Source organism: Sesamum indicum, linkage group LG3 (genome assembly GCF_026168435.1).
Source record: "Sesamum indicum cultivar Baizhima isolate 11 linkage group LG3, ASM2616843v1, whole genome shotgun sequence".
In the NCBI taxonomy this organism is placed as follows: domain Eukaryota; kingdom Viridiplantae; phylum Streptophyta; class Magnoliopsida; order Lamiales; family Pedaliaceae; genus Sesamum; species Sesamum indicum.
This window is the reverse complement of record NC_142659.1, coordinates 26,145,283-26,169,227: the sequence shown is the minus strand read 5'-3', so window position 1 is coordinate 26,169,227 and position 23,945 is coordinate 26,145,283. Positions and strand designations below refer to the sequence as shown.

The 23,945-nt window shown below is 35.8% G+C and overlaps 2 protein-coding genes across 3 annotated transcripts; one reads left to right on the top strand and one right to left on the bottom strand.

The window, feature by feature from the left end:
* Window positions 1-599: 599 nt before the first annotated feature.
* 5PTASE13 (Endonuclease/exonuclease/phosphatase family protein) lies at window positions 600-7,735 on the top strand. Of its 2 annotated transcripts, XM_011075701.3 has the most exons (12): window positions 600-1,417; window positions 2,337-2,691; window positions 3,163-3,415; window positions 3,850-4,690; window positions 5,073-5,197; window positions 5,373-5,457; window positions 5,590-5,752; window positions 5,855-5,895; window positions 5,983-6,244; window positions 6,360-6,483; window positions 6,580-6,940; window positions 7,084-7,735. In XM_011075701.3, exons 1-12 carry the CDS (start codon window positions 899-901, stop codon window positions 7,378-7,380), a joined length of 3,426 nt encoding a protein of 1,141 aa, XP_011074003.1. In that variant the 5' UTR covers window positions 600-898; the 3' UTR covers window positions 7,381-7,735. The 2 variants fall into 2 exon arrangements, with proteins under 2 accessions (XP_011074003.1, XP_011074002.1); XM_011075700.3 differs by having other exon boundaries at window positions 5,590-5,895.
* Window positions 7,736-7,865: 130 nt separating this feature from the next.
* Window positions 7,866-11,872, bottom strand: LOC105158819 (uncharacterized). Its single transcript, XM_020692752.2, has 4 exons — window positions 11,707-11,872; window positions 10,615-11,596; window positions 9,151-9,560; window positions 7,866-9,043 (listed from the first exon to the last, which is right to left on the bottom strand). The coding sequence occupies exons 2-4, from the start codon at window positions 11,072-11,074 to the stop codon at window positions 8,186-8,188; spliced, it is 1,728 nt and encodes a 575-aa protein (XP_020548411.1). The 5' UTR covers window positions 11,075-11,596; window positions 11,707-11,872; the 3' UTR covers window positions 7,866-8,185.
* Window positions 11,873-23,945: the final 12,073 nt, after the last annotated feature.

The following is a 23,945-nucleotide window of genomic DNA, read 5'->3' as shown; positions in this document are numbered from 1 at the left end:
ATCATGAGGGGGCACTTTAACTGTTACATTTTATAGTTTAGGGGTATTTATGATTTCTCAAATAATAAAGAGGTATTTGTAATTAGAAATAATTACACAGTCTTTGACGTAGATACACATAGACTCTGTGTACTAAAAAATTAATTTAGTACTCTTTAGATTTGTTTCCATCTAAATAGGTTCTTCCGTTGTTAAAATTCATATTTGAAAATTGAAATTTACATTCGATTGTTTATTACATGTCAAATAATTTTTTTTTTCACTAAACTACCCTTATAAATGTGAACATCACCTCATCACATGGACTACGTCTGAAAAAGTATAAGGTAGTTGAGTTATAAAAAAAATTATTTAATCTGTAATAAGTCGATGATAATTTGAGGGTAAATACGAATTCTCATCTAATTTTTTTAATATTAATAAATTTAATTAATTTTAACTAAAAAAATTTATTCATTAGACGTAAATAACTTTGAAAGGTATTATATGTAATTTTTTAAATTATGAAAAATTTATGTGTATTTATACAAAATTTTGATAAATAATTGAATGTAATTTACCAAAAAAAAACTGACTAGACCTCGCGAAATGAGAACGTTCCTGTCCGTATATTGCCAGCATCTCTCGCCTCTCTCCCCGCTCTCCTCTTCGTTGAATGCCACCACCACCACCCTCCAACCACCTCTCTCTCTTTCTCTCTCTCTTCTCTTTCCATATTTCTTTCTCTCTCATATTCCCATTTTGACTTTTTCTTTCTTCCTCCACACATTGGCTAACCCCTCTCGGAATTATCTTGATCGCATTTCCAACGACAATGAAGAATTTCCCTCCTTCCCTCTCTTTCCTCCTCCTGTAAACGTCGGAAAGAACCCGAAGATAGACAACCCCACCCCTCGAAATGAACGAAAGATTGGAAGAAGATGACAGGACGGCCCTGGCCGGGATATCCAATTCCCCGCCGCACCGGAAAGCCCAGTACTATGGCCAGCAGCTTAGGACAAACACCGGCACCCACCACAAGCGCCAGCACCAGCTCCGCAAGCACAGCCTCGACGAAAATCGCATTATAAACAACCATCCCGTCAGCAAGAATAGTGTTTATTTCGGCAGTACACCGAATTCATCCGATGATGAGGAGTTTTATCCTTACTCCACTACAACTTCTGCTGCTGGTGCGATGGGGTCGATGAGTGATCACCACGTTGATTACCAACAGTTTAGCCAGAGGATTGACGGAACATCGGTTGGGGACGGCTGCTCCGGCGACGAAAGTCAGAGGTTGCCGCAGCAGCCAATGCCGGAGTTTATGGGGAGCGGTGGTGGGGTGGGAATATTTAAGGTGCCGAATAGGGCGGCCATGAATCCCAGCCGGCCGCCCTGCCTTGAGCTTCGGCCTCACCCTTTGAGAGAAACTCAGGTTCAATTCCATGGATTTTCCTGAATTCATTGTCTGACATGTATAATTCTTTGTTTGTTCATAATGGGGAATCTGAATTTTGGGCTAATAACTTCATATTTTAAGCATAATACACATAATAAGGGGAAGGAGTTGCAGTTTTCCACGTTACAGGTGAAATTTGCATTAGTTTCAAGTTAAGAGGCTATTGTTGTTCCCTGCAGTTTGTCGCTGTCTGCATGAAAACACATCCTGTTATTCCTCATACTGCATTATTAATAAAAAGATTATGTAGATGTGGAATCATGTAGAATTTTGCACTTTTATGAGTGAAATTGGTCTTGTGTGGATCTGTTTTTGTTTTCTCTTTGGTTGGATTAGTTGTATGGATTTGGTTGAAAGTAAAAGTGAGCATTCCGTTGATATTTGGCTTTGGTTCTGAAAGCAATGTATCTGTGTTCTGTAAAATAAATCGGAAACTGTAGCTAAGGCAGAACATGTCAATCATATTAATGTTATTTGATAATCTTTTTTCCTGAGATTGAAATAATTGTCTTGCTGATAAGGGAAAAGGAGGCTAGTAGTATTCTGTTTGTATATTTATTAATTTTAGTAAAGAATGCAGGTGGTTGCATAGAATCTTATTTTTCTACCTTTTTTCATCTTATACAGTATCTCTTTCGTTCTCCTTTCTTTTGGTTGGGGAGGGGCCCATGGAGGTGTTCTGGGGTTTAAGATGATCTTTATGTTGTATGTCATGTTAACCTTCAATTTTTCATGATTTTTTCATTACTGTATTAGTGTTGAGTATCTTGGCATTTGATTTGAAGTAGTTGTACCCTACGTTATCTCTGAGGATAGGTTATGCAGTTTTTTATTTTGAACCTTGCCCAACCAAACTTAAGTGGAAATCAATGGAGAAGTTATTGATTTGGTGTAGGTAGGAAAGTTCTTAAGGACAATTGCCAGTACAGAAACACAACTATGGGCTGGGCAAGAATCAGGTGTAAGAGTATGGAACCATTCAGATGCATATAAGCCAGGGACTGGAGTAGGGGGAAGGGCACAGAGAGGCGATGAGGATGCTGCTCCATTTAATGAATCAACAAGTACATCACCAACTATATGCATGACTGTTGATAAAGGGAGTAAATTGGTTTATAGTGGGCACAAAGATGGTAAAATTAGATCTTGGAAGATGGATCTTCAATTCACTGATGACAATTATTTCAAGGAAGGTCTTTATTGGCAGGCACATCGAGGTCCAGTTCTTTCCATGGAGATTTCTTCTTATGGTAAACCCTTTTCTTCTTGCTAAGATTACTAACTTCTCGGCGATTAACTTGTGTTATTATGGTGATGTTTTTGCTTTTGTTTTGTTGTAGGTTATGTTTTTCTTTATATATTTGACTGTAAATTTGCATAAACATGTAAACACTTCCCTTACGTAGTTCTGCTTTTTTCAGAATACAAATAGGAGGCTCTTCTCTCTAGCTTTTGTGTCATAGGCTTTTACCATGATGCTACATATATCTTTTCTTTATTTCCCTAATTTGTTAAAAAATGCTTGTGTACTCAACACTTGCCTCACCCATAGGATATAAGCTTTTCGAAATTATATCTGCTACAACCTTGAATTGATAACTTGAGTGAACTCATTTAGCACATGCTATTTTGTTAGCAGGAGAAACCTTACTTCATTGTCTACGGTCTCTTGTTGCCATCTAACAATCATTTGTTTCTCATAACTTGTGTTTTGGATCAAGGTGATATATGGTCAGGATCTGAGAATGGCGTTATAAGAGTCTGGCCATGGGAAGCTGTGGAGAAATCTTTGTCTCTATCACCAGAGGAAAAGCATATCGCTTCTTTGTTGGTGGAGAGATCAGTTATTGACCTCAAAAGCCAAGTTACAGTGAATGGTGTATGTAGTATTTCTTCTTCAGATGTGAAGTGTTTGCTATCTGATAATGCCCGAGCCAAAGTCTGGGCTGTTGGCTCTCTATCCTTCTCATTATGGTACCTTTGTGATTCACTTATTCTCTCCACTATAATATATTTGACAATTTTCCATGGTTTTATTCTGAACTAAATTACACCAATATATCATGAATAAGTTCTTTAAAATGATCGTGTCCCCTTTCTTGCTTTAAAGATAATACTAAATTCTTTTTACCTTTCTTTAATCAAATGACAGAAAAAGAAGATGAAATGAATAACTGATCAAAACTAATAAATGAATTAATTTTAAATGTGCATGACTAGAAAATTGTTGATAGAGATAATTGGTTGTCTTGTGGAAGAAATAAGTATTTCGGGGCTATTTTAGTTAATGAATATCATGAAAACCACAGTTAGTTATTATGAGGTTCTCTCCTAATAAATACTCAAATATGATTATGAGGAAATATTATTCTTGATCAATTATTTGGTAACAATGGTTGGTGTGACAGGGATGCCCGTACAAGAGAACTTCTAAAAGTATTTAATGTAGAGGGTCAGACTGAGAATCGTACTGAGAATCGTACGGAGAATCGTACTGAGAATCGTGTTGATACATCCTCACCCCAAGACCAAGCAGTTGAAGATGAAATGAATGTTAAGTTAGTCTCCAAGTCTAAAAAGGATAAATCTCAAGGCTTTCTGCAGCGGTCTCGTAATGCTCTAATGGGTGCTGCAGATGCTGTTCGCCGAGTAGCAAAGGGGGCAGGAGGTTTTTCAGAAGACGGTAGAAGAACAGAAGCCATAGTGCTTGCTGCCGATGGAATGATCTGGACTGGGTCTTCAAATGGTTTGTTAATCCAGTGGGATGGAAACGGCAACCGTCTGCAAGAATTCACTCACCATCCTTGTGGTATTCTGTGCTTTTGCTCTTATGGGTCAAGAATATGGGTTGGTTATGTTAGTGGCATGGTCCAACTGCTAGACCTCGAAGGAAATCTAATTGCCGGTTGGGTTGCACATAATGGACCGGTCATAAAATTAGTAGTTGGCAATGGTTGTGTTCTTAGCTTGGCAACTCATGGAGGTATACGTGCATGGAACATTTCCTCGCCAGCACCTATGGATTGCATATTACGGTCAGAAGTGGCTGAGAGAGAAATCATGTACACTAGGCTAGAGAATATCAAAATTTTAGTTGGCTCATGGAATGTTGGTCAAGGAAGAGCTTCTCATGATGCTCTTATGTCTTGGTTAGGTTCTGCAGTATCAGATGTAGGTATAGTGGTTGTTGGCCTACAAGAGGTGGAAATGGGTGCTGGTTTTCTTGCAATGTCGGCTGCGAAAGAAACGGTAAGCCATCAATATAGCTCCGCTGACTTAGTTCCAATTTTCTCCTTAGAACACTGAGACCATACACGCAGCAAGAAAATTTCTTGTCATTTCTAATAACAAGTTGTTTGAAGAACTTAACATTGGAAATGCAGTATGTTTCCATAGATGAATTAGGACCTTACATGGTTGTATTGTAACTTTAATCTCTCGCGAACACTTTGATAAGCAATTCAGTTATTGGCAATTACAGTTCCAGATCAGTTTAGATTTTCTTAATGTTCCTCCAGAATTTCCTGTTCGCTCAACTCTTACTTTGATAACATGTATTTGCTTATTGTATCTTTCCAACTCTTAAAAGCATTCATTTCTTATAAATTCTAAAAGCAATTATCCATTTCAGGTAGGACTAGAAGGAAGTGCTATTGGACAATGGTGGCAAGATCACATTGGCAAGGCTTTAGATGAGGGATCCACTTTCGAGCGTGTGGGGTCTCGGCAATTGGCTGGCTTAATGATAGCAATCTGGTATGGTTTCACCATTTAATCTACTTCTACTCAGTGCTCACATCACTATGATATGATAAATCTTTGCAAACGTGAAGCTAATCTCGTTTGCAATTTCTGACAATAATACTCTTCAATGTGTTTCTATAACTATATTGTTTATTTCTTAAAGTCAGTTGTCGATAATTCTTTTCAGGGTGAGAAAGACTCTTAGAACACACGTTGGGGACCTCGACGTATCAGCAGTGGCATGTGGTTTAGGTCGGGCAATTGGTAACAAGGTAAACAAGTTTTGCTTTTTCTCTAGTGAAGCTTGGTTTATATCTCCCACTTTTATTAGTATAAGAAACTATATTAAAACCTGACCGAAATTAGCCGCATCCGATGGTTCACTGGCTGAATTTCACTTGCAGGGAGGTGTAGGTTTGAGATTGAGAGTATTTGATCGGATAATGTGTTTTGTAAACTGTCATTTGGCTGCTCATTTGGAAGCAGTCAATCGGCGAAATGCTGATTTTGATCATATATATCGAACAATGACTTTCACCCGATCATCTAACCTTAACAACGCTGCTGGTATGCTGCGCCACCTGTATTTGTCCTTCTCTCTTGTCTTCTCCACATATTTATTTTGGCTGCTTTATTCTTGTGGCTTCCCGTGGATCCTCTCTCTTGCAGCTGGTGTTTCATCAGCCGCTCAGATGCTTCGTGGCCCTAATGTATGTATATCATTACTCCCAAAACGAGCATCATTTTTCCCTTTCTCCATGTCGTCCTAAGTAACAGTGGTCGTTTGATTATGAAAGGCTACAAACCCAGATGAGGGAAGGCCTGATCTTGCTGAAGCTGATATGGTCATCTTCTTCGGCGATTTTAATTATCGTCTATTCGGCATATCATATGATGAAGCAAGAGACTTTGTTTCTCAAAGAAGCTTTGATTGGCTTCGAGAGAAAGATCAGCTGAGAGCAGAAATGAAAGCTGGTAGAGTTTTCCAAGGAATGCGCGAGGCACTAATCCGATTTCCTCCAACTTACAAGTTCGAAAGAGGAAAAGCCGGATTAGGAGGTAATATTGTTTAATGTTGATTACAAGTATTTAGTTAGTTCCATTAAAATGCTCACATGCTTACTCGAGGACTTGACTCAAAGCATTAATGAGTATGTCCTTCTTTTTACGTTAGGTTATGACTCGGGCGAGAAGAAACGAATCCCAGCTTGGTGTGATAGAATACTATATCGAGATAATAGGGCGACTCCAACAGAAGAATGCAGTTTAGAGTGCCCTGTGGTCGCTTCCATACTACAGTAGGTCGCACGAGCCTTAATTTGTTTCCCAAGTAGACTCTTTATATTTATTTATTAAATCTCTGTAGTTACGCTCTCGTCTGGTTCATATTGAAGATATGAGGCTCGTATGGATGTGACTGAAAGTGATCATAAACCTGTACGGTGCAAGTTCGATGTGGACATTGCTCATGTTGATAGATCAGTGAGGAGACAGGAGTTCGGAAAAATACTTCAGTCCAATGATGCTATTAGGTCCAACCTAGAAGCGTTACGCTTTGTTCCTGAAACGACTGTCAATACAAACAGAATACAGCTCCAGAACCAAGACACATTCAACTTGAAAATCACGAACCGAAGCGGGGAGGATATGGTCTTCTTCCACATTATATGCGAAGGTCAGTCCATCATCAATAAGGATGAAGTTGCATCCGAGTACCGCCCAAGAGGTTCACTCGGTTTCCCACGATGGCTTGAGGTACTTTACTTCTCTATTTACTTATGGTTGTTTTGAGGAGAAGGGTATAGTCGATAAATTATGCAAACTCTTGAGAGAGCCATTGTAGTTAACCCTACTTGATCTATAACAAGGAACTTAAATCCACTGAATCATTGTTTTAGGTCTCTCCGGCTGCTGGCATGATCAATCCTGACCAAGTTGTCGAGATATCAATACATCATGAAGATTTCCACATGACGGAGGAATTCGCTGATGGGGTTCCTCAGAGTTGGTGGTCTGAGGACAATAGAGATAAGGAAGTGATCTTGTTGGTGAATATAAGAGGAAGCTGCTCCACTGAGATGAAAACTCATAGAGTACATGTACGACATTGCTACTCGGGGAACCCCATTAACCCCGAACCAAAAGGTAATGGTTCCAGAAGGGGAACTTCCTATCAAAAGTCTACAATGATGTAGCACAGAATCTGAGTCTTCATGCAAAAATAGCTAACGGAATTTCAGATGTCAATTCAGATCCTTCCAGCTAATCACAGTACATACCATCTTCATGTAAATTCCCTTGTGGACCATGTTCAACATCACAAAGATTAGTTCCTGCCTCATATCTTGGTATGCACAGGGCTAAAGTTGTCGTTGTTGTAACGTTAGATCAGATTCTTGCTCTATCCTTCTTCAATGTCCATCCTTCAGTTGAAGGTTTTAAAGCTAACTTGCACAAAGTAGGCAATCTCTATTTTTGGTTCAGCAATAGGGAAATTGATTTTGTTCCATAACAAGGAGATGAAATTACATAAAGTGTATATTTTTCCTACGGCTGAGAATTCCCTGCTTTATGTACTTTGATTGCGTCTGTTACACATCAAGAACATAGCTTCCTTTTAGCATTGTAAACAACATATTCTATCTCCAAATAATGATAAGATGAGCATTTGAAGCCAGGATTGCTTATTTAGAATGATATGTTATATCAAATATAGGCAACAGCAATTACAACTTGCACCTCTCAGCGCTTCCCAGAAAAGCTAAATCTGGACTTTTCAATATACTTTACCCTGATACATAGATACTGTATAAGTAATAATGATGGAATTGGGAGAGCGAAGATCCCTGTTCTATTGGAGCTGCTCGGTTTGGTCGTAGCAATGGGAAAGTTGGAAGAACTCAACATCAGCAGACTCGGCAGGCTGTAGTAATTACTGCACCCAGTCAAGTAACTGGGGTCTTCAGTTCAGAAGCGATTTCTTGCTGCAAAACATGTTTTCTACACTGCATACATCCTCTTATATCGTTCACTGTACATCTCTGGATCCGAGATAGAAAAAGAGAAGGAACGAGAAAGGGTCCTGGCTTTCCTTATGTTTCTCATCCTCGAGTCTTGCAGCCTATGTCTAACAACACAGTAGCACATAGAGCCGATTGTGGTTAACATTATCGTGCTGCCAATCACGGTGGCGTATACGGCAAGCCACCGTTCGTGAGATCCGACCACAATGTAGGTGAGCGAGATAAAAGCAATCGAAATGGAGAGACAAGCCAACCACATGAGCTTGTTTATCACAAACATGAGTTGTTTCTTTGACTTTTCCTCTATCACAACGACAGACGTCTGTACCACGACCACAGCTAGGGAGATAAATAAGGCCACGCTGTCGCACAAGAAGAAGATTATGAAAGCTGCATTGTTTGCTATGTGGGCTTCCCCCAAAGAAAACCCTTCTGTTTTCTCTTCAACATATTGACCAGGAACGGTGAAGATGGCAGCAAAAGCAACGGTAGCAATAAGAACAGCAACAACTGTGGCAGAATTGATGGCGTTGTTGAGACCCTCAATGTGAAGCTTCTTCACTTTCTTCGCAATCTTTCTTACCCGGAAGCCAGTCTGACGGGTCTGCTGAAGTTGGGACTGAACATCATGCTTTATGTCACTGACAGTCTGCTTGAGTTGCTTTGCTGCACTTTGGGGTTTCCCCTGATCTTTGGAGTGAACAGCTCCTACCTCCTTTAGAATGGCCACAAGTTCTGGAGTTCCAAACTTTTCAGCAATATCTAGAGGTGTCTCTCCAGCACTATTAGTCGCGTTGACATCGATACCTTCAGTGGATATTAGACATTGTACAATCTGCCAATGCAAGACACCATATTTGTTCTGTATTAATTTCTAAAAATGTGACACTTCACTAGAATTGCACGGATCATACTAGAAAGGAAATCAAAATCTTAACCTACCTGATTCCGGCCTTTCCTTGTCGCAATATGGAGTGCAGTATTTCCCTTGTTATCTTCCAGACCCAAAACAGACGGGTCAGGTTTTATGAGCTCTGTCACAATCTCCACATTCTGTCCTTTTACAGCCATGTGCAATGCCGTTTGTCCTTTTCTGTCAGTCCTGAAGCCGATACTCGGGTCTTTCTCTAACAAAGATTTCACCACATCCAAGCGGCCCATTCTTGCTGCCGTATGAAGCACAGTCTTGCCGTTGTTTCGAGCAATCTTGGCCAGGTTGGAATCAATGTCCAGAAGCAGATTTACTACGTCAATGTGCCCCTGAGCAGCTGCTGTGTGTAAGGCTGTAGAATTGGTAGTATCTGTGGTCATGACTAGACTGGGGAAAAAACGGAGCAGTTCCTTCAGGACATCTGTAGTTTCACACAGAACATTTTTCATCAATCAAGGAGTCGAGCATCAGAAAACAAGTAGTAAATGATTGTCCCAGTTGCGACAGGGTCATGTTAGTCCATGTAAAAGGGTCGGGATAAAGGTTCAAGTCAACGGAAGGATTACTGCATTAAGAAATCATTCTGCACATAAGAACGCGCCGACATAGTAATAAGCCCCTAAAAATAATTCTAATCATTCCCCAAATCATGTCATGCTGATGATGCTGTCAAATTGCAGGTAGAAGATAAAATTCAGGAAACGCTGAACCAAGGTAGGCGGTCGAATATCTTATTGACACCATGATTTGAAAGTAGCAAGCTAATATCAGAAGTGGTGAATAGCAAGTCCATGACATGTAAAGAGAAAAGCAACCCGCAGATATTAAGTGACGAAGCTGTACTAGATAACTATGAAGAGGTAGTGAACATCAACAGCATTGAAATATGGAAATGTTGGAATAAATAAACCTTCACAAAGGATATATAAAGAAGAATACTCAGTTAAATTTGTATAGCTCAACTGAAAAGCCTGGACCTACAGGCAAAAACAAAGAATCCACTATAGGCAAGAAATGAAAGAGATTTCCATATTCTCACATCCGAATCATCTCTGCATTCAATTGCCTCTTTCAATATCAATAGCTGTCTCTGAAACTTTAACTTCAGTCCTCATATATAAAAGTTTCAATTCGAGTTAAAGTCCTGGTCAAAAGGCCGAACATATCCAAGCCTCCGCCTCACAAAAGGAAGTTCATTATCCATACCACTAAAGATCATAACAAAAACCAAACCGAGCAAGGTCATAATTAGGGTAGTCATACAAGACATCTCAACAAGAAATCCCACCACAGATCAAGCAAATGCCCCATACTACATTTAGCATTTCTTTCTATGGCAAGCATCATGAAAACCCTACAACAAAAGTTTAATATTAACACCAGTATAGTATGCATTGTTCCGCATTTGATTTCTTCCAGATGATAAAAGGGCATAAAAAGTATTAAGATAACAAAGCTTAGGATCAACGACTTACCAAGATGACCCTGTTTCGCAGCCACATGGAACGGATCATAGCCATTATTGGCTGGAATAGAGGAAGTTTCAGCATCCGAATGCCTCAAGAACTCCCCAACAACCAAAGTATGCCCATTCTCAGCCGCAACATACAGAGGAGTCTCACCTTCTTGGTTCTGCTTCGACAGCAAATCCTTCACGCCATTGTTAATATTATCAAACTTCTGAAGAATTTCTTTCACCTTCGCCAAATTCCCAGCCCGTGCAGCAAGATGAAGCGGGGAATCACCTCGCTTCCCCGGTGAATCCTTGCTCTTTTTCCTGTCTCCACCAAAGCTCAGTTGCCTCTCCATTGCAATCCTAAAGCTTTTCTGCTTCTCCATTAACCCCCTAAAGCTCTTCTGCTTTTCCATCGCCCTCGTACGAAAACTCTGCTGTTTTTCCATTGTGGGACTCCGAAAACTACTTTGTTTCTCCATAATCACACAGCAATCTTACAGATTCTATATAAACACACTCTTTTCTTGGATGTTCCAAACTCCCACTTTCCAAAATTTTCAGTATCTAAACATTTTTCTCCATCATCAAATGCGCTTACAACTACAATCTTAAACAAACGTACAGCTCTAACATTTAGATGATAATCCTCCAAACCAAATTGACAATAACCTCTATAAGAAAAGATGCCCTTCCCAAACTTAAAAAGTTTGCAACTACAATCAAGATTCTGATAGATTGAAGTTTAGAAAATCCAAGAAAAGGGCAAAGTACCTGGAACTCTTGACTATGGTGTAAAGGGAAAAACTTTGAGCCTCAATCCACACAGCCAACCTCAAAAGAATCCATCTATCAACAAAATCCACACAACCCACAATTTTTAATTGGATAATCTCACTCCAACCCCCTTCAAGAAACAAACTTTCACTAAGATTTGAGCTCAAATCTCTCATCCAGAACAAACCAGGAGCTGCAAGCCAAAGGAAATCCCCTGTAGATTCTACCTGCAAGATCAACCCTGAACAACTAAAGATGGAAACTTTTGAGAGATAATTGACAAAACACAGAAATTAAAAAAAATAAACAAGAATCAGGGGCTAAAACCACCACTCACATGTGGTACAGAATAATCTACATGGTATACATTACAATAATCCTAACTTTTCTCAAGAGCCCTTTTCTTTGGGTTGGGGGGGGGGGGTGATGATTGAGTAAATTTATGCCTTTGTTTGCAAACAGGGATATTTTTGTTTAATGACTAATGAATAAAAAAAGTATATATGGTTAGTGCAAATAGGGGCCGCCATTGATGTTAACATCAGAAGAGCACAAAAAACAGACAGAAGTGGTGGCTGCTTTGCACAATGCAATAAGGTAAGGTGGGGTCACCCCACAGCTGAACAAACATCATCAGATTCCTTTTGATAATTTTCATTTTTAGTCCTCCAAGAACTTGCTTATTGCTTGTTAGTCCTCTTTAATTTCCAAAATTCACAATCACAATGCATTGCTGAAAATTCTTAATACATTGTAACAATGGGCATGAAAATTCACAATCATAATAGTCCTCTTGATCTTTCAAGACTCTTTTCGCTAGGAAAAATACATGGTGGAAGAATAACTTCTAGCAAATCAAGTGGCCTCCTCTAGTTAACATAATTTTTCTCATGGAAATTGATTTTAGCGAGTTAATCAGGTGGTTTGTTCTAACTAACATGGTCATTCTCAAACCTCAATGTCATCATATAAGAAACGAAAGAAGAAAGGCATGTAAGTCAAAAAATTACATTTAAGATGGATACGCCAAAGTACACAAATATATTAAAACTGTTTTCAACTCAATTAGTGCCTTTTGCACAACTCTTTTCGAGTAGTTCCCTTGCCTTTTATATGACTCTTAAAAAATAGAGCAAATATCGATAATGAACGTGAGTTGACACTCAAACCTACCATTCGTACAATTTAAACTCATGATCTTTTAGTTATAAAATTTCAATTTTTATCCCTCATACGTATTGTTGTTATTGTGAGTATTTAGCGCGTAGATGAAAGTCAAGTAATTAGTGTAGTGAGAGTCACTATTTAAATGTGATGATTCTGAATTTGCATTTGTCTACCTAGTAAAAATAGCATGTTGCATTTAATTAGTATGTTGTAGATGAATAGTCAATTAATTGAAAATTTTATTTTAAATTTTATTGAATCTATTATTTTATTTAATATACATATATTATATATAAAACATTTATCCTGTTTATTTTATATTAAAAAAATTAAACAAATCATGCATAAATAAAATAAAAAATTCAATTTAATTGTGCCTTTCTATAATTATTTTTCTTCATTCAGTCAAAATTTCCTCCATAGTAATGGCCATAGTCCATAACAAAAGAGAAGTTCCTCTTAAGTTTTGACTTCATCTTAGTTTGTGGATATTTGACCAAACTTATTTATAAAATTTTATAAGTTATTACATCTTATAAAAGAAATTGAACTTATAAAGTTTAGATCTTATTTTGAAAATAAATAATTAAATAAAATAAGATTATATAGTTTATAATGTATTATTAATAGTCAATCTATAATTAATTTGAAGAAAATTAAACTAATTTGTTTAGATTTTTAAAATAAGTTTGAAGAAAGTAAGAGCCTTTTTACTTTTGATCCCATTAATTATGATATTCTCATTTTTAACTCCGTAATTTTTAAAAAGTAATATTTTTAGTCCTATTGCACTACTACGTTAGATTTTTTAATGAGCACGTGACAGTTACAGCCTTTACACTTTTAGTTTCATAACTTTTAAGAAATAGTATTTTTTTAGTTCCATATACTTAACAATCTAACGAGAAGATATTACGGAACCAAAAGTGCTACTTTTCTAAAGTTATTTATGGGACCAAAAATAAGAATTCCATAATCAATGTAACGGAGAGGAAATGTCCTAAGTTACGTGATGACAAATGCTATTTTTCATTGCCACGATCAAATAAAGTTAAAGCAAAAACTTAAGTTTCGACCACGATTAATTAATATTTATTATGATTTTCATAATAATCAAAATATTTATCCTGATTTTAACTAATGTTTTGGGATCAATTACAAAAACAAACAACTAATAACCATTGCGGAATTATAATTAGTTAATATTTATCATAATTTTTTATTTTTTACTATAGCAATTTATCCTGACAAAAGTTATTCTAAATCAAGAAAAGAGACATACTTGATTCTTTGTCGGACGTAGTTTTATTTATTTATAATTTTTTTATGCAATCAACAGTAATTTTTAAATAGTAAAATTCATCTGCGTCTCATGAAATGTTGCATGATGAGATCGTCATGTTGCTTAGCTTATAGGCTAAGTTCTTTAATTATACTGTAATTATAAATAATTTAATTTTTTTTGAAAAAATAATTAAATTACGAATGCAGGACAAATCGAATCAGTTTATGATGAACCGACTCCATTGAAACTCGACTCAAATGTAAAACTTTTGAGCTGAGTTTTAGAAAGCTCGTGAACTGCTTGTGAGCTTCTTTTAATTCTTTATTATATATATATATTGTTAAATCATAAATTCTATTGATACTCAGTAGTACTAGTTAAAATAATAATATTTAACAATCACATAACAATTAAATGTGATTATTTTTTTTTCATGTAATATTGCAGCAAAAGAAAATATTAATAATGTGATTACGAAATTACTGAAAATCAAATTATATTCTAAGTTAATAATCGCATAGTATATATGATTATACTTTTATTTTATATCAAAAAAATACTAATGATAATCACATATAGTAATTGAAGAAAATGACACTTATATTAATTTAAGTATTTTATTTTATATTCTTAAATAGATAAGCCGGAGTTTCTACTCGATCCCAATATCTTGAAACGAAAATAAACTTAATCCTAAATTTTTAAATTTCTCGAGCTTAGATTTTGAGATACAACTTTATATTTGAACCTTAAAAATTCATAAACACGATCCGAACTTGATTCATTTACGACTCTAACCAAATATATCATATAGTTATCACCATCAATAATTGTAGCTTTCAATGATGAAATTATATTGTCTACATCAATTATATATATATATATATATTATTTTGAATATGCTAAATAATTTTTATTTTAAAAAATGGCTCCTGAGACGTAGAAGGAACATATATACATTTCTGGGCAATGATTATTGTTAGGTCGTCGAGTTTTAAATATAATTGACTCACATATATAGTATTTATATATATTTTGGGTAATTATTTCACATGGATAGCCCTAACTACGAAGCAATTGTATCTTGTAATACTCTTATTTTATTAGATTCATATCGAATTAAATCATCAAAAAAGAAAAAAAAAATGCATATCTCTAATTCCGAGATATTTAATAAGATGATTATCGACTAACAGTATAATATAATATTTAGCGAAAGAATTTTTAATTATTTTTTATGCAGACAAGCGTATCATACATTAGTTACTGATTATAAGCTTAATTAAGTGGTTTATAAGTTTTAAGATCTTCTCTTCATGGTGAGGCGTCTTTTCTTGACCAAATGTAGAAATTCTAATAAAATGAGAGACGTGTATATTTCCCCCACTCCTACTTGGAATTTTCAATTTCTTTTTCAGCTAATTTCATTATTTTTTTCATTTTTTAGAATTATTTTTAGACTTGATATTTTGATAAAATTATATTTTTTTAGTCCAACAAGACAGGGGTTACTATTTTAATATTATACAAAAAAAATTAACAAAATATAATAAAAAGAAACATATTAACAAGATTATGGCTAGCCCATGACTTCGAGTCGTGAATGCTGTCCACGACTCGAGACTTTGGCTTTAAGAAAAAAATCTTCAAATCGTGGATAGTGGTACAAGAGTGTTAGTTAGTTGATTTTAGTTATATTTTTTTTATTATTATTTTATAATATTAAAATAATTAAACCTAAGATAGAGGGGTTTTCAATTTTTTTAATGTAGTTTGTGGAATTAACATATTTGGTACTTCAATGTGATCTCATGCACCAATTCTATATGACCAAATATGCAACAATTTTTTAATTTTGTGGGATCAAAGATATCAATATCGTAAAATATAGACCAAAAAATACAATAGTTATGGAATCAAATTTACCTCATATTTTATTCGTTGTTTGACTTAGTTTTTGACCTAAAGTGAAGACTGTGTTGCATTTGACTACTTGAGCATATTTGAGTTCGCTTTAATTTTCTATTAAAGTTTGAAAAGTCAATTGTTTAATATAATTATTACTTATTAAATGTTTAATAATACATTATTACTTAGGGTAAATTGCAACCAACTCTCCAGAGATTTGACATAATTACGAGTACCTCCTCATTGTTTGATTAATTACAAATACCCCATGATGTTTGATGAAATTATATAATCCTTGAATGGAGGTATAAAATTATCAACTTTGTCATTATTGTAACTTTTTAAAAAAAAATTAAAATTTTTAAAAAACACAACAAGATGGATGAAAAAAATTTAAAAATTATCCACTTAGTCCATAAAAAAATAAATTAAATTATAATTTTTATTACGCAAGGGTATTTTGGTCAGTTTTTCATAAAAAATAGATAAAAACCTAACAGATTGTGCTAATAGTTAGATGACCGTTAAAAGTAGGGGGATATTGGTAATTTTTCAAACAACGAAGGTGTATTCATAATTATGCCAAATCTAAAAAAAAATCGTTATAATTTACCCTGTTACTTAATATAAACGAATAATTTAAACCAACTTGTATAAAAGTTAGTCAAACTACATTTTCTAAATATCTATTAATATTTTATTTTCCATTCGTGTCTAGATAGTTCTAGAATAACTAAAGTAGTCCAGGAGTTGATTTCCTATTATTGTAATACCACGTTCAAATAGATTAAAAATTGATACGATAAGCATATCAAGAATTAAATATAAACCACACAAACATAATATGTATACGAAATTATTACATAATTAATTCCTTCTTACATAAAAAATAAATACAGTTAATTATGATAATCAATTTGAGAAAATATAACTACAAAAAACTATGCCGATAGCTAGAAAAATTAAAAAGGAGAATAAAGTTTTCAGTAATTAGCAATGTATTTAGCCAGGATTAATAATTTAAGTTTTTGTGGTCCAGAAATTAACATTAGAAATAAAATATTTTCTTGCTATAATTAGATAGGAATTTAACGTTGAAGCATTTGTAGCTGATCGTAGCTAAAAATTTAACCCAATTTATCCGACTAAAATATGATAATTTTTTGTTGAAAGGACTAAAATTTTCACAAAATTGAAACTCACAGGACTAAAATTGCTAGTCTAATACTTACGGGATTAATTTTGTCATTCCTATATATACTGAACTAATTTTATAATTTTGCCTTCTTAATGATCAAAATTTAAAAAAATAAATAAATTGTCCAGTTTATAATTTTTCAATTCATTAGAAAATTAATATATAGTTTACGAGAAGACGTGATCATCGTTTTCAACGGTCAACTTTGAACGTCTAACTAAAGAATGTTCAGACAAAAATGTGGTTTTCATCTAATCGGCCAGTACACAACAGTAGGAACGCAACAAGAAGAAAGTTGGTATACCATCAACTCTGAATTTTCAAATAAATATTAAACTTTTATTTGATTTAACATATACACAAAAATTACATCATTAATTTCATTTAAAAGAAACATATATATATATAATGAAATAAAAAAATTAAAATAGCAGGTAATGAAATTCATTTCTCAGAAAAATATATACACAAACAACACTTCAGATTAGCGAAGTAGAAAATGACGTCGTTTCATATGGACAATGGTAAAAAAAAAATGTAAAATAAATTTGATATCATGTGCTTGAAATTTATTAGATGTACGGATATTTATTATATTCGTCGTGTTGTATAATTGTTGAATATTTGTCGATTTTATATGAATTTATTGTAATATTATAATTTATTTTATAATTCTTTATTAATATTGAGTGTGTTGCTCAGTTAAGCCAGCAATACCTCTAAAGATTAACAAGTTTATAATTCTAAGCTATATAGGTAAACATGCTTCATGCGCGTAGTATTAAAACAAACACGTTTCACGGGTGAGATAGAGTCGTATTTTTAAATCCAACTTACATGTGTTCTCTTTGAATCGACACACACCTAAATGATAAGGACCTCACCTTTGAAAAAAGGATGATATGTACAATTAATAGTCTAAATCAGAATTTGGTCAAACTTATGAGTGGCCACATAAATTTGGGATAAATGTAATTTTGTCCTTAAATATAACCATTAATATAATTTTAGTTCTCAAACAATTTAATATTGTAATTTCGATTTTTAAATTTTAACTTTTTTGACATTTTTTATTAGGGGTGACAACAGGATGGGTTCGGATGGACCGAGAATCCACCCCGCCAACTCCAGAAAAGATCTGAGCCCCGCCCCGCTCTGATTATTTTAAAGCCCCACCCCTCCCTGGTACAAAATCCACCCGTAAACTCGGTTTTTGTTTTTATTTTACAAATATATATATACATAGAAAAAAAATTAAATATATCAATCATAAATAAAATTGTTCGTGACCTAACTCAAATATTCAAGTTTAAAGAATAGATTCTCAAGTACAAATGAAATTATGCATACAAAACAATCCAAATAATTATAACAATTATACATTATTAACAACTTCGTCTTCGTTAAGTATTGTTGAACAATTTTTTATTTCATCAATTGTTAAACAAATACCTAATAATAAATAAATAAAATGATATAAGATTTTGTTCGTATTTATTCTATCAAAATAAAGTAAAATAATATATATACATATTAAATAATTATTCCTAGGTGAGTCCTTAAGACTCAGGACCCGCCCCGAACCTGGTTGGGTCCTAGTTCTTAGGACCCATTACCCACCCCGCTCTTAATCTTTTATAACTCGGACTTGCCCCATTAGGTGCGGATCTTACCGCATTCAGGTCTAATTGCCGAATTTATTCCTAGGTCGGTAAAAATCTATACCTTAAAAATGTTAGTAGAGGAATGAGCCTGCAACTCAGTGAGATTGTAATTGATGCTTGACTCATGCTTGTGCTTATATGTGGCTTACTGTTTATCAGGTAAAAAACTAATCACTCACCTACTAAGTTTCTGTTATTTTTCTGCCTTCAAGTACTTATGGGCAGTTTCATTCATATTTGAATGCTAATAGTTTCCTAGTAATGTGGTTTTGGTATTGCAGAAACCAGGATATTAGGCCTATAAGTTGTTGAATCTGTGGTGTTGCTTGATAAATGACACAACTGTTCCTGTGGCTCTTCTTTAGAAAGTGAATGATTCCTTTACTAGAAGTAGACACTAGCTTTAACTTTTTGGAAGAGAGGTAAGTTTCATGAAGTAATCAAAATCCATTACAAGTATGCTAACTTTGTTAAAGGTTGAGGAGTCTTGTGTGATTTATACTTCTTGTCGCTTGGGCTTTTGCTGAAATGCCTTAGTAAATACAAAGCCAGCCCAGTGCTAATCCCTTTTTGTTAACCATCCCATGTATTCATAGCATTTTGGATTTTGGTTTACATTTTGATCTCATATTGCTTTTGAGCAATGTGGGTAGTTGGGTTACCTTGAAGGTACTTTTCTATTTCTTTTTTTTTTCTTTTTAAGGAATTGAAGGTACTTTTTTGAATATGGTAAATTGCAGGTATAAATTGAGGGAATTGAAGCGCAGGCAAAGAATGAGGAAGAGTAGGAAGGAGAAGAGGAGGATGAGGAGTCACTATCATCCAAATGATGATTCTTATGACGATTCTGCTTATCTGCGGCATAAAAGGAAGAGCAGGAAGGCATATTCAGACTCTAATTCCGACGTTAGTGCTTCAGATGATTCGCGAGTGGGTAGGGGCAAGAAGCGGTCTGAGAAGAACAACAGAAAACATCGACATGAAGATGACTAGCTTCTACAATGGGTGATATGTCCTGTGCTTTTAAGGTTCCTCTAAACTGCTGCCAAGTGTGCCCTATTCAATCTTTAAACTGGTGGTTGATGAGCTTGTTGATGAAACCCATTTTAGCTTAGTGGACAATGCATTAGTTTGGTGCATTTGTTGTTTTTCAATTTGATGTATGTATCATTATTTGTTGGTTGCTATTCGATGCTATGGGGGAAGCCTGCCTGTGGGCATCAAGAAGAGCTTAACTATTGCTGCTCTATTGAACCCAGTGCTATTATTGGAGCAAAGAAGGTTGCAGCATTTCCCAGTGTATTTTATATATGTAATTGTACTAGGGCAATGATTTAGTGATTAATATTATCTAGTTTCTAGATCAACCTCTTTGAAAATCATGATCTGGTGTAACAGATTTCTGTTAAGATCTTGATGTCAAGGAATATATTTTTATATGTTCTAATCAGCTACAACATTTCTTTTTTAGTTTTATCGACCACAAACTTGAGAAGTTTTGCTGAATGATGCCCTCTCCTTGTTCCGACTTTTCTGTTTCCTTATTTGTGCATCTTTTTTTTTGTGTGAGAGTGTGTGTGTGAGTGGGGTATGTGTGCGTGTCACGGTCGAATATGTTTTACTTCCATTTTGAACATAAAAAAAGTGAGGTGTTGTTTTGATCTTTTGTGCCAACGAATGCCATCTGCGTGTTGTTATATTTGCGTTGTACTTCAATTTTTAAGTCTCCATTTCTATCTACCCAATCCTTTTTCTCGTACAGGATGTCACCTTAGTTTTGCCACATTTTAAGCTTATTTAAGGGTGTGAATGTGTGTGTGTGTGTGTGCATGTGCGGTGTGTGTGTCGGGGGGGGGGGGTGTCACGGTAGAACATATTTTACTTCCATTTCGAACATAGAAGAAGTGAGGTGTTGCTTTTATCTTCTGTGCCAACGAATGCCATCTGCGTCTTGTTACATTTACCGTTGTACTTCAATTTCTAATTCTTCATTTCTATCTAGACAACTCTTTTTCTCGTGCAGGATGTCACCTTAGTTTCGCCATATTTTATGCTTATCTACGGGTGTGTATATGTGTGTGTGAGTGTGTGTGCATGTGCGGTGTGTGTGTGGTGTGTATGTGTGTATTTGTGTCACGGTAGAACATATTTTACTTCCATTTTGAACATAGAAGAAGTGAGGTGTTCCTTTTATCTTTTGCGCCAACAATTTATGCTTATATACGGGTGTGTATATGTGTGTGTGGGGTGTGTGTGTCTGTGTGTGTCACGGTAAAACATGTTTTATTTTCATTTTGAACATGGAAGAAGTGAGATGTTCCTTTTATCTTCTCGCCAACAAATGCCATCTGCGTCTTGAACCCTGACTTTGGTGTGTGTAGCCATTTTGATTTCCTTCCTGCTAATAGCGGTCTCTATAATTTTCACTCTTGAATCACATGGTAGTTTCTGTAGCATCACCTTAATTTTTGGGTACTCGTATGGAAGAGGGTGATTGATCCTTTTGTTCAGGAACAATTAATCAGTTATATATGTTGTAGCTGATGCTTGATTCATGCTTGTGCTTACATGTGGTGTTTGTGTGTGTGTGTGTGTGTGTGGTGTTTATGTGAGTGTGTGGTGTGTGTGTATGTGTATGGGGTGTGTGGTGTGTGTGTGTGTGGGGGGGGGGTGTGGGTGGGGTATGTGTGTGTGTGTGTGTCACGGTAGAACATGTTTTACTTCCATTTTTAACATAGAAGAAGTGAGGTATTGCTTTTATCTTCTGCGCCAATGAATGCCATCCGCGTCTTGTTACATTTGCCGTTGTACGTCAATTTCTAACTCATCATTTCTATCTACACAATCCTTTTTTCTTGTGCAAGATGTCACTTTAGTTTCGCAATATTTTATGCTCATTACAGGTATTGTGTGTCTTTGTGGTCTATTTATTTGCTTTGTAACATTTTTGTGTGCTTGCATAGATGTGTCTCATTTTTGTTTGCCTGATATGACAGAGTATTTATCGAAACTAAGAGCAATAACAGGACACGAGAGAGTGCATTGTCCAAGAGTGGTCTTGGATTGATTTACTTTACTAGAGGGGATATAGTTAGAGAAAATTAGTCGAGGACTGATAAAATCTGATAAATGCCTTGGGTGGATGATGTGCTAACAAAGAATTGGTTACCAACGACCACCACAAAATATTGTAGTTCTAAACCCTGACTTTGGTGTGTGTAGCCATTTTGATTTCCTTCCTGCTAATAGCGGTCTCTATAATTTTCACCCTTGAATAACATTGTAGTTTCTGTAGCATCACCTTAATTTTTGGGTACTCGCATGGAAGAGGGTGACTGGTCCTTTTGCTTAGGAATAATTAATCAGTTATATATGTTGTAGTTGATGCTTGACTCATGATTGTGCTTACATGTGGTGTTTGTGTGTATGTGTGTGTGTGGGTGTGGTGTGTGTGTGTGTGTGTGTGTGTGGGGTGTGTGTGTGTGTCTGTGTGTGTGTCACGATAGAACATGTTTTACTTCCATTTTTAGCATAGAAGAAGTGAGGTGTTGCTTTTATCTTCTGCTCCAACGAATGCCATCTGCGTCTTGTTACAGGTGTGCTTGCATGATTGTGCTTACATGTGGTGTTTGTGTGTGTGTGTGTGTGTGGTGTGTGTGTGTGTATGGGGTTTGTGGGGTGTGTGTGTGTGTGCGATGTGTGTGTGTGTAACGATAGAACATGTTTTACTTCTATTTTTAACATAGAAGAAGTGATGTGTGCTTTTATCTTCTACACCAACGAATGCCATCTGCGTCTTGTTACATTTGCCGTTGTACTTTAAGTTCTAAGTGATCATTTTTATCTACACAACCCTTTTTCTCGTGCAAGATGTCACCAAAGTTTTGCAATATTTTATGCACATTACGGGTATTGTGTGTCTTTGTGGTCTATTTATTTCCTTTGTAATATTTTTGTGTGCTTGCATAGATGTGTCTCATTTTTGTTTGCCTGATGTGAAAGAGTACTTATCCAAACTAAGAGCAATAACAGGACATGAGAGAGTGCATTGTCCAAGAGTGGTCTTGGATTGATTTACTTTACTAGAGGGAATATAGTTTGAGAAAATTAGTCGACTCATAAAATCTGATAAATGACTTGGGTGGTTATGATGTGCTAGCAAATTCTTGAATTGCTTGCCAACGACCACTACAAAATGTTGTAGTTTTGTAGCCTGACTTTGGTGTGTGTAGCTATTTTGATTTCATTCCTACTAATAGCGGTCTCTATAATTTTCACCCGTGAATCAGATGGTAGTTTCTGTAGCATCACCTTAATTTTTGGGTACTCGCATGGAAGAGGGTGACTGCTCCTTTTGCTCAGGAATAATTAATCAGTTATATATGTTGTAGTTGATTCTTGACTCATAATTGTGCTTACATGTAGTGTTTGCGCGTGTGTGTGTGGTGTGTGTGTGTATGGGGTTTGTGGGGTGTGTGTGTGTGGTGTGTGTGTGTGTGTGGGGTGTGTGTGTGTGTGGTTTTTGTGTGTGTGTGTGTGTGTGGTGTTTATGTGTCTGTGGGTGTATGGGGTTTGTTGGGTGTGTGTGTGTGTGTGTGTGTGTGTGTGTGCGGTGTGTGTGTGTGGGGTGTGTGTGGTGTGTGTGTGTATGGGGTTTGTGGAGGGTGTGTGTGTGTGGTGTGTGTGTGTGTGGGGTATGTGTGTGTGTGGTGTTTGTGTGGTGTTTATGTGTGTGTGGGTGTATGGGGTTTGTAGGGGTGTGTGTGTGTGTGATGGGGTGTGTGTGTGTGTGGATGGGGTGTGTGTGTGTCTGTGTCACGGTAGAACATGTTTTACTTTCACTTTTAACATAGAAGAAGTGAGGTGTTGCTTTTATCTTCTGCGCCAACGAATACCATCTGCGTCTTGTTACATTTGCCATTGTACTTCAATTTTAAGTCTTCATTTCTATCTACACAACCCTTTTTCTCGTGCAAGATTTCACCTTAGTTTAGCAATATTTTATACACATTATGGTCTCTATAATTTTCACCATTGAATCACATGGTAGTTTATGTAGCATCACCTTAATTTTTGGGTACTCGCATGGAAGAGGGTGACTTGCTCCTTTTGCTCAGGAACAGTTAATCAGTTATATATGTTGTAGTTAATGCTTGACTAATGATTGTGCTTACATGTAGTGTTTGTGTGTGTGTTTGTGAGGTGTGTGTGGTATGTGTGTGTGTGTATGGGGTTTGTGGGGTGTGTGTGGTGTGTGTGTGTGTGTGTGCGGGGTGTGTGTGTGTGTGGGGTATGTGTGTGTGTGGTGTGTGTGTGTGTGTGTCACGGTAGAACATGTTTTACTTCCATTTTTA

Excerpts from the sequence above, each read along its gene's own strand:
- 5PTASE13 (XM_011075700.3), top strand. The coding sequence starts at position 899 with ATGAACGAAAGATTGGAAGAAGATGACAGGACGGCCCTGGCCGGGATA. Across the intron at positions 1,418-2,336 it reads ACCCTTTGAGAGAAACTCAG|GTAGGAAAGTTCTTAAGGAC; the intron begins GTTCAATTCCAT and ends GATTTGGTGTAG. Across the intron at positions 6,941-7,083 it reads GTTTCCCACGATGGCTTGAG|GTCTCTCCGGCTGCTGGCAT; the intron begins GTACTTTACTTC and ends TCATTGTTTTAG.
- LOC105158819 (XM_020692752.2), bottom strand. The coding sequence starts at position 11,074 with ATGGAGAAACAAAGTAGTTTTCGGAGTCCCACAATGGAAAAACAGCAG. Across the intron at positions 9,561-10,614 it reads TGCGAAACAGGGTCATCTTG|ATGTCCTGAAGGAACTGCTC; the intron begins GTAAGTCGTTGA and ends GTGAAACTACAG. Across the intron at positions 9,044-9,150 it reads CAAGGAAAGGCCGGAATCAG|ATTGTACAATGTCTAATATC; the intron begins GTAGGTTAAGAT and ends TTGCATTGGCAG.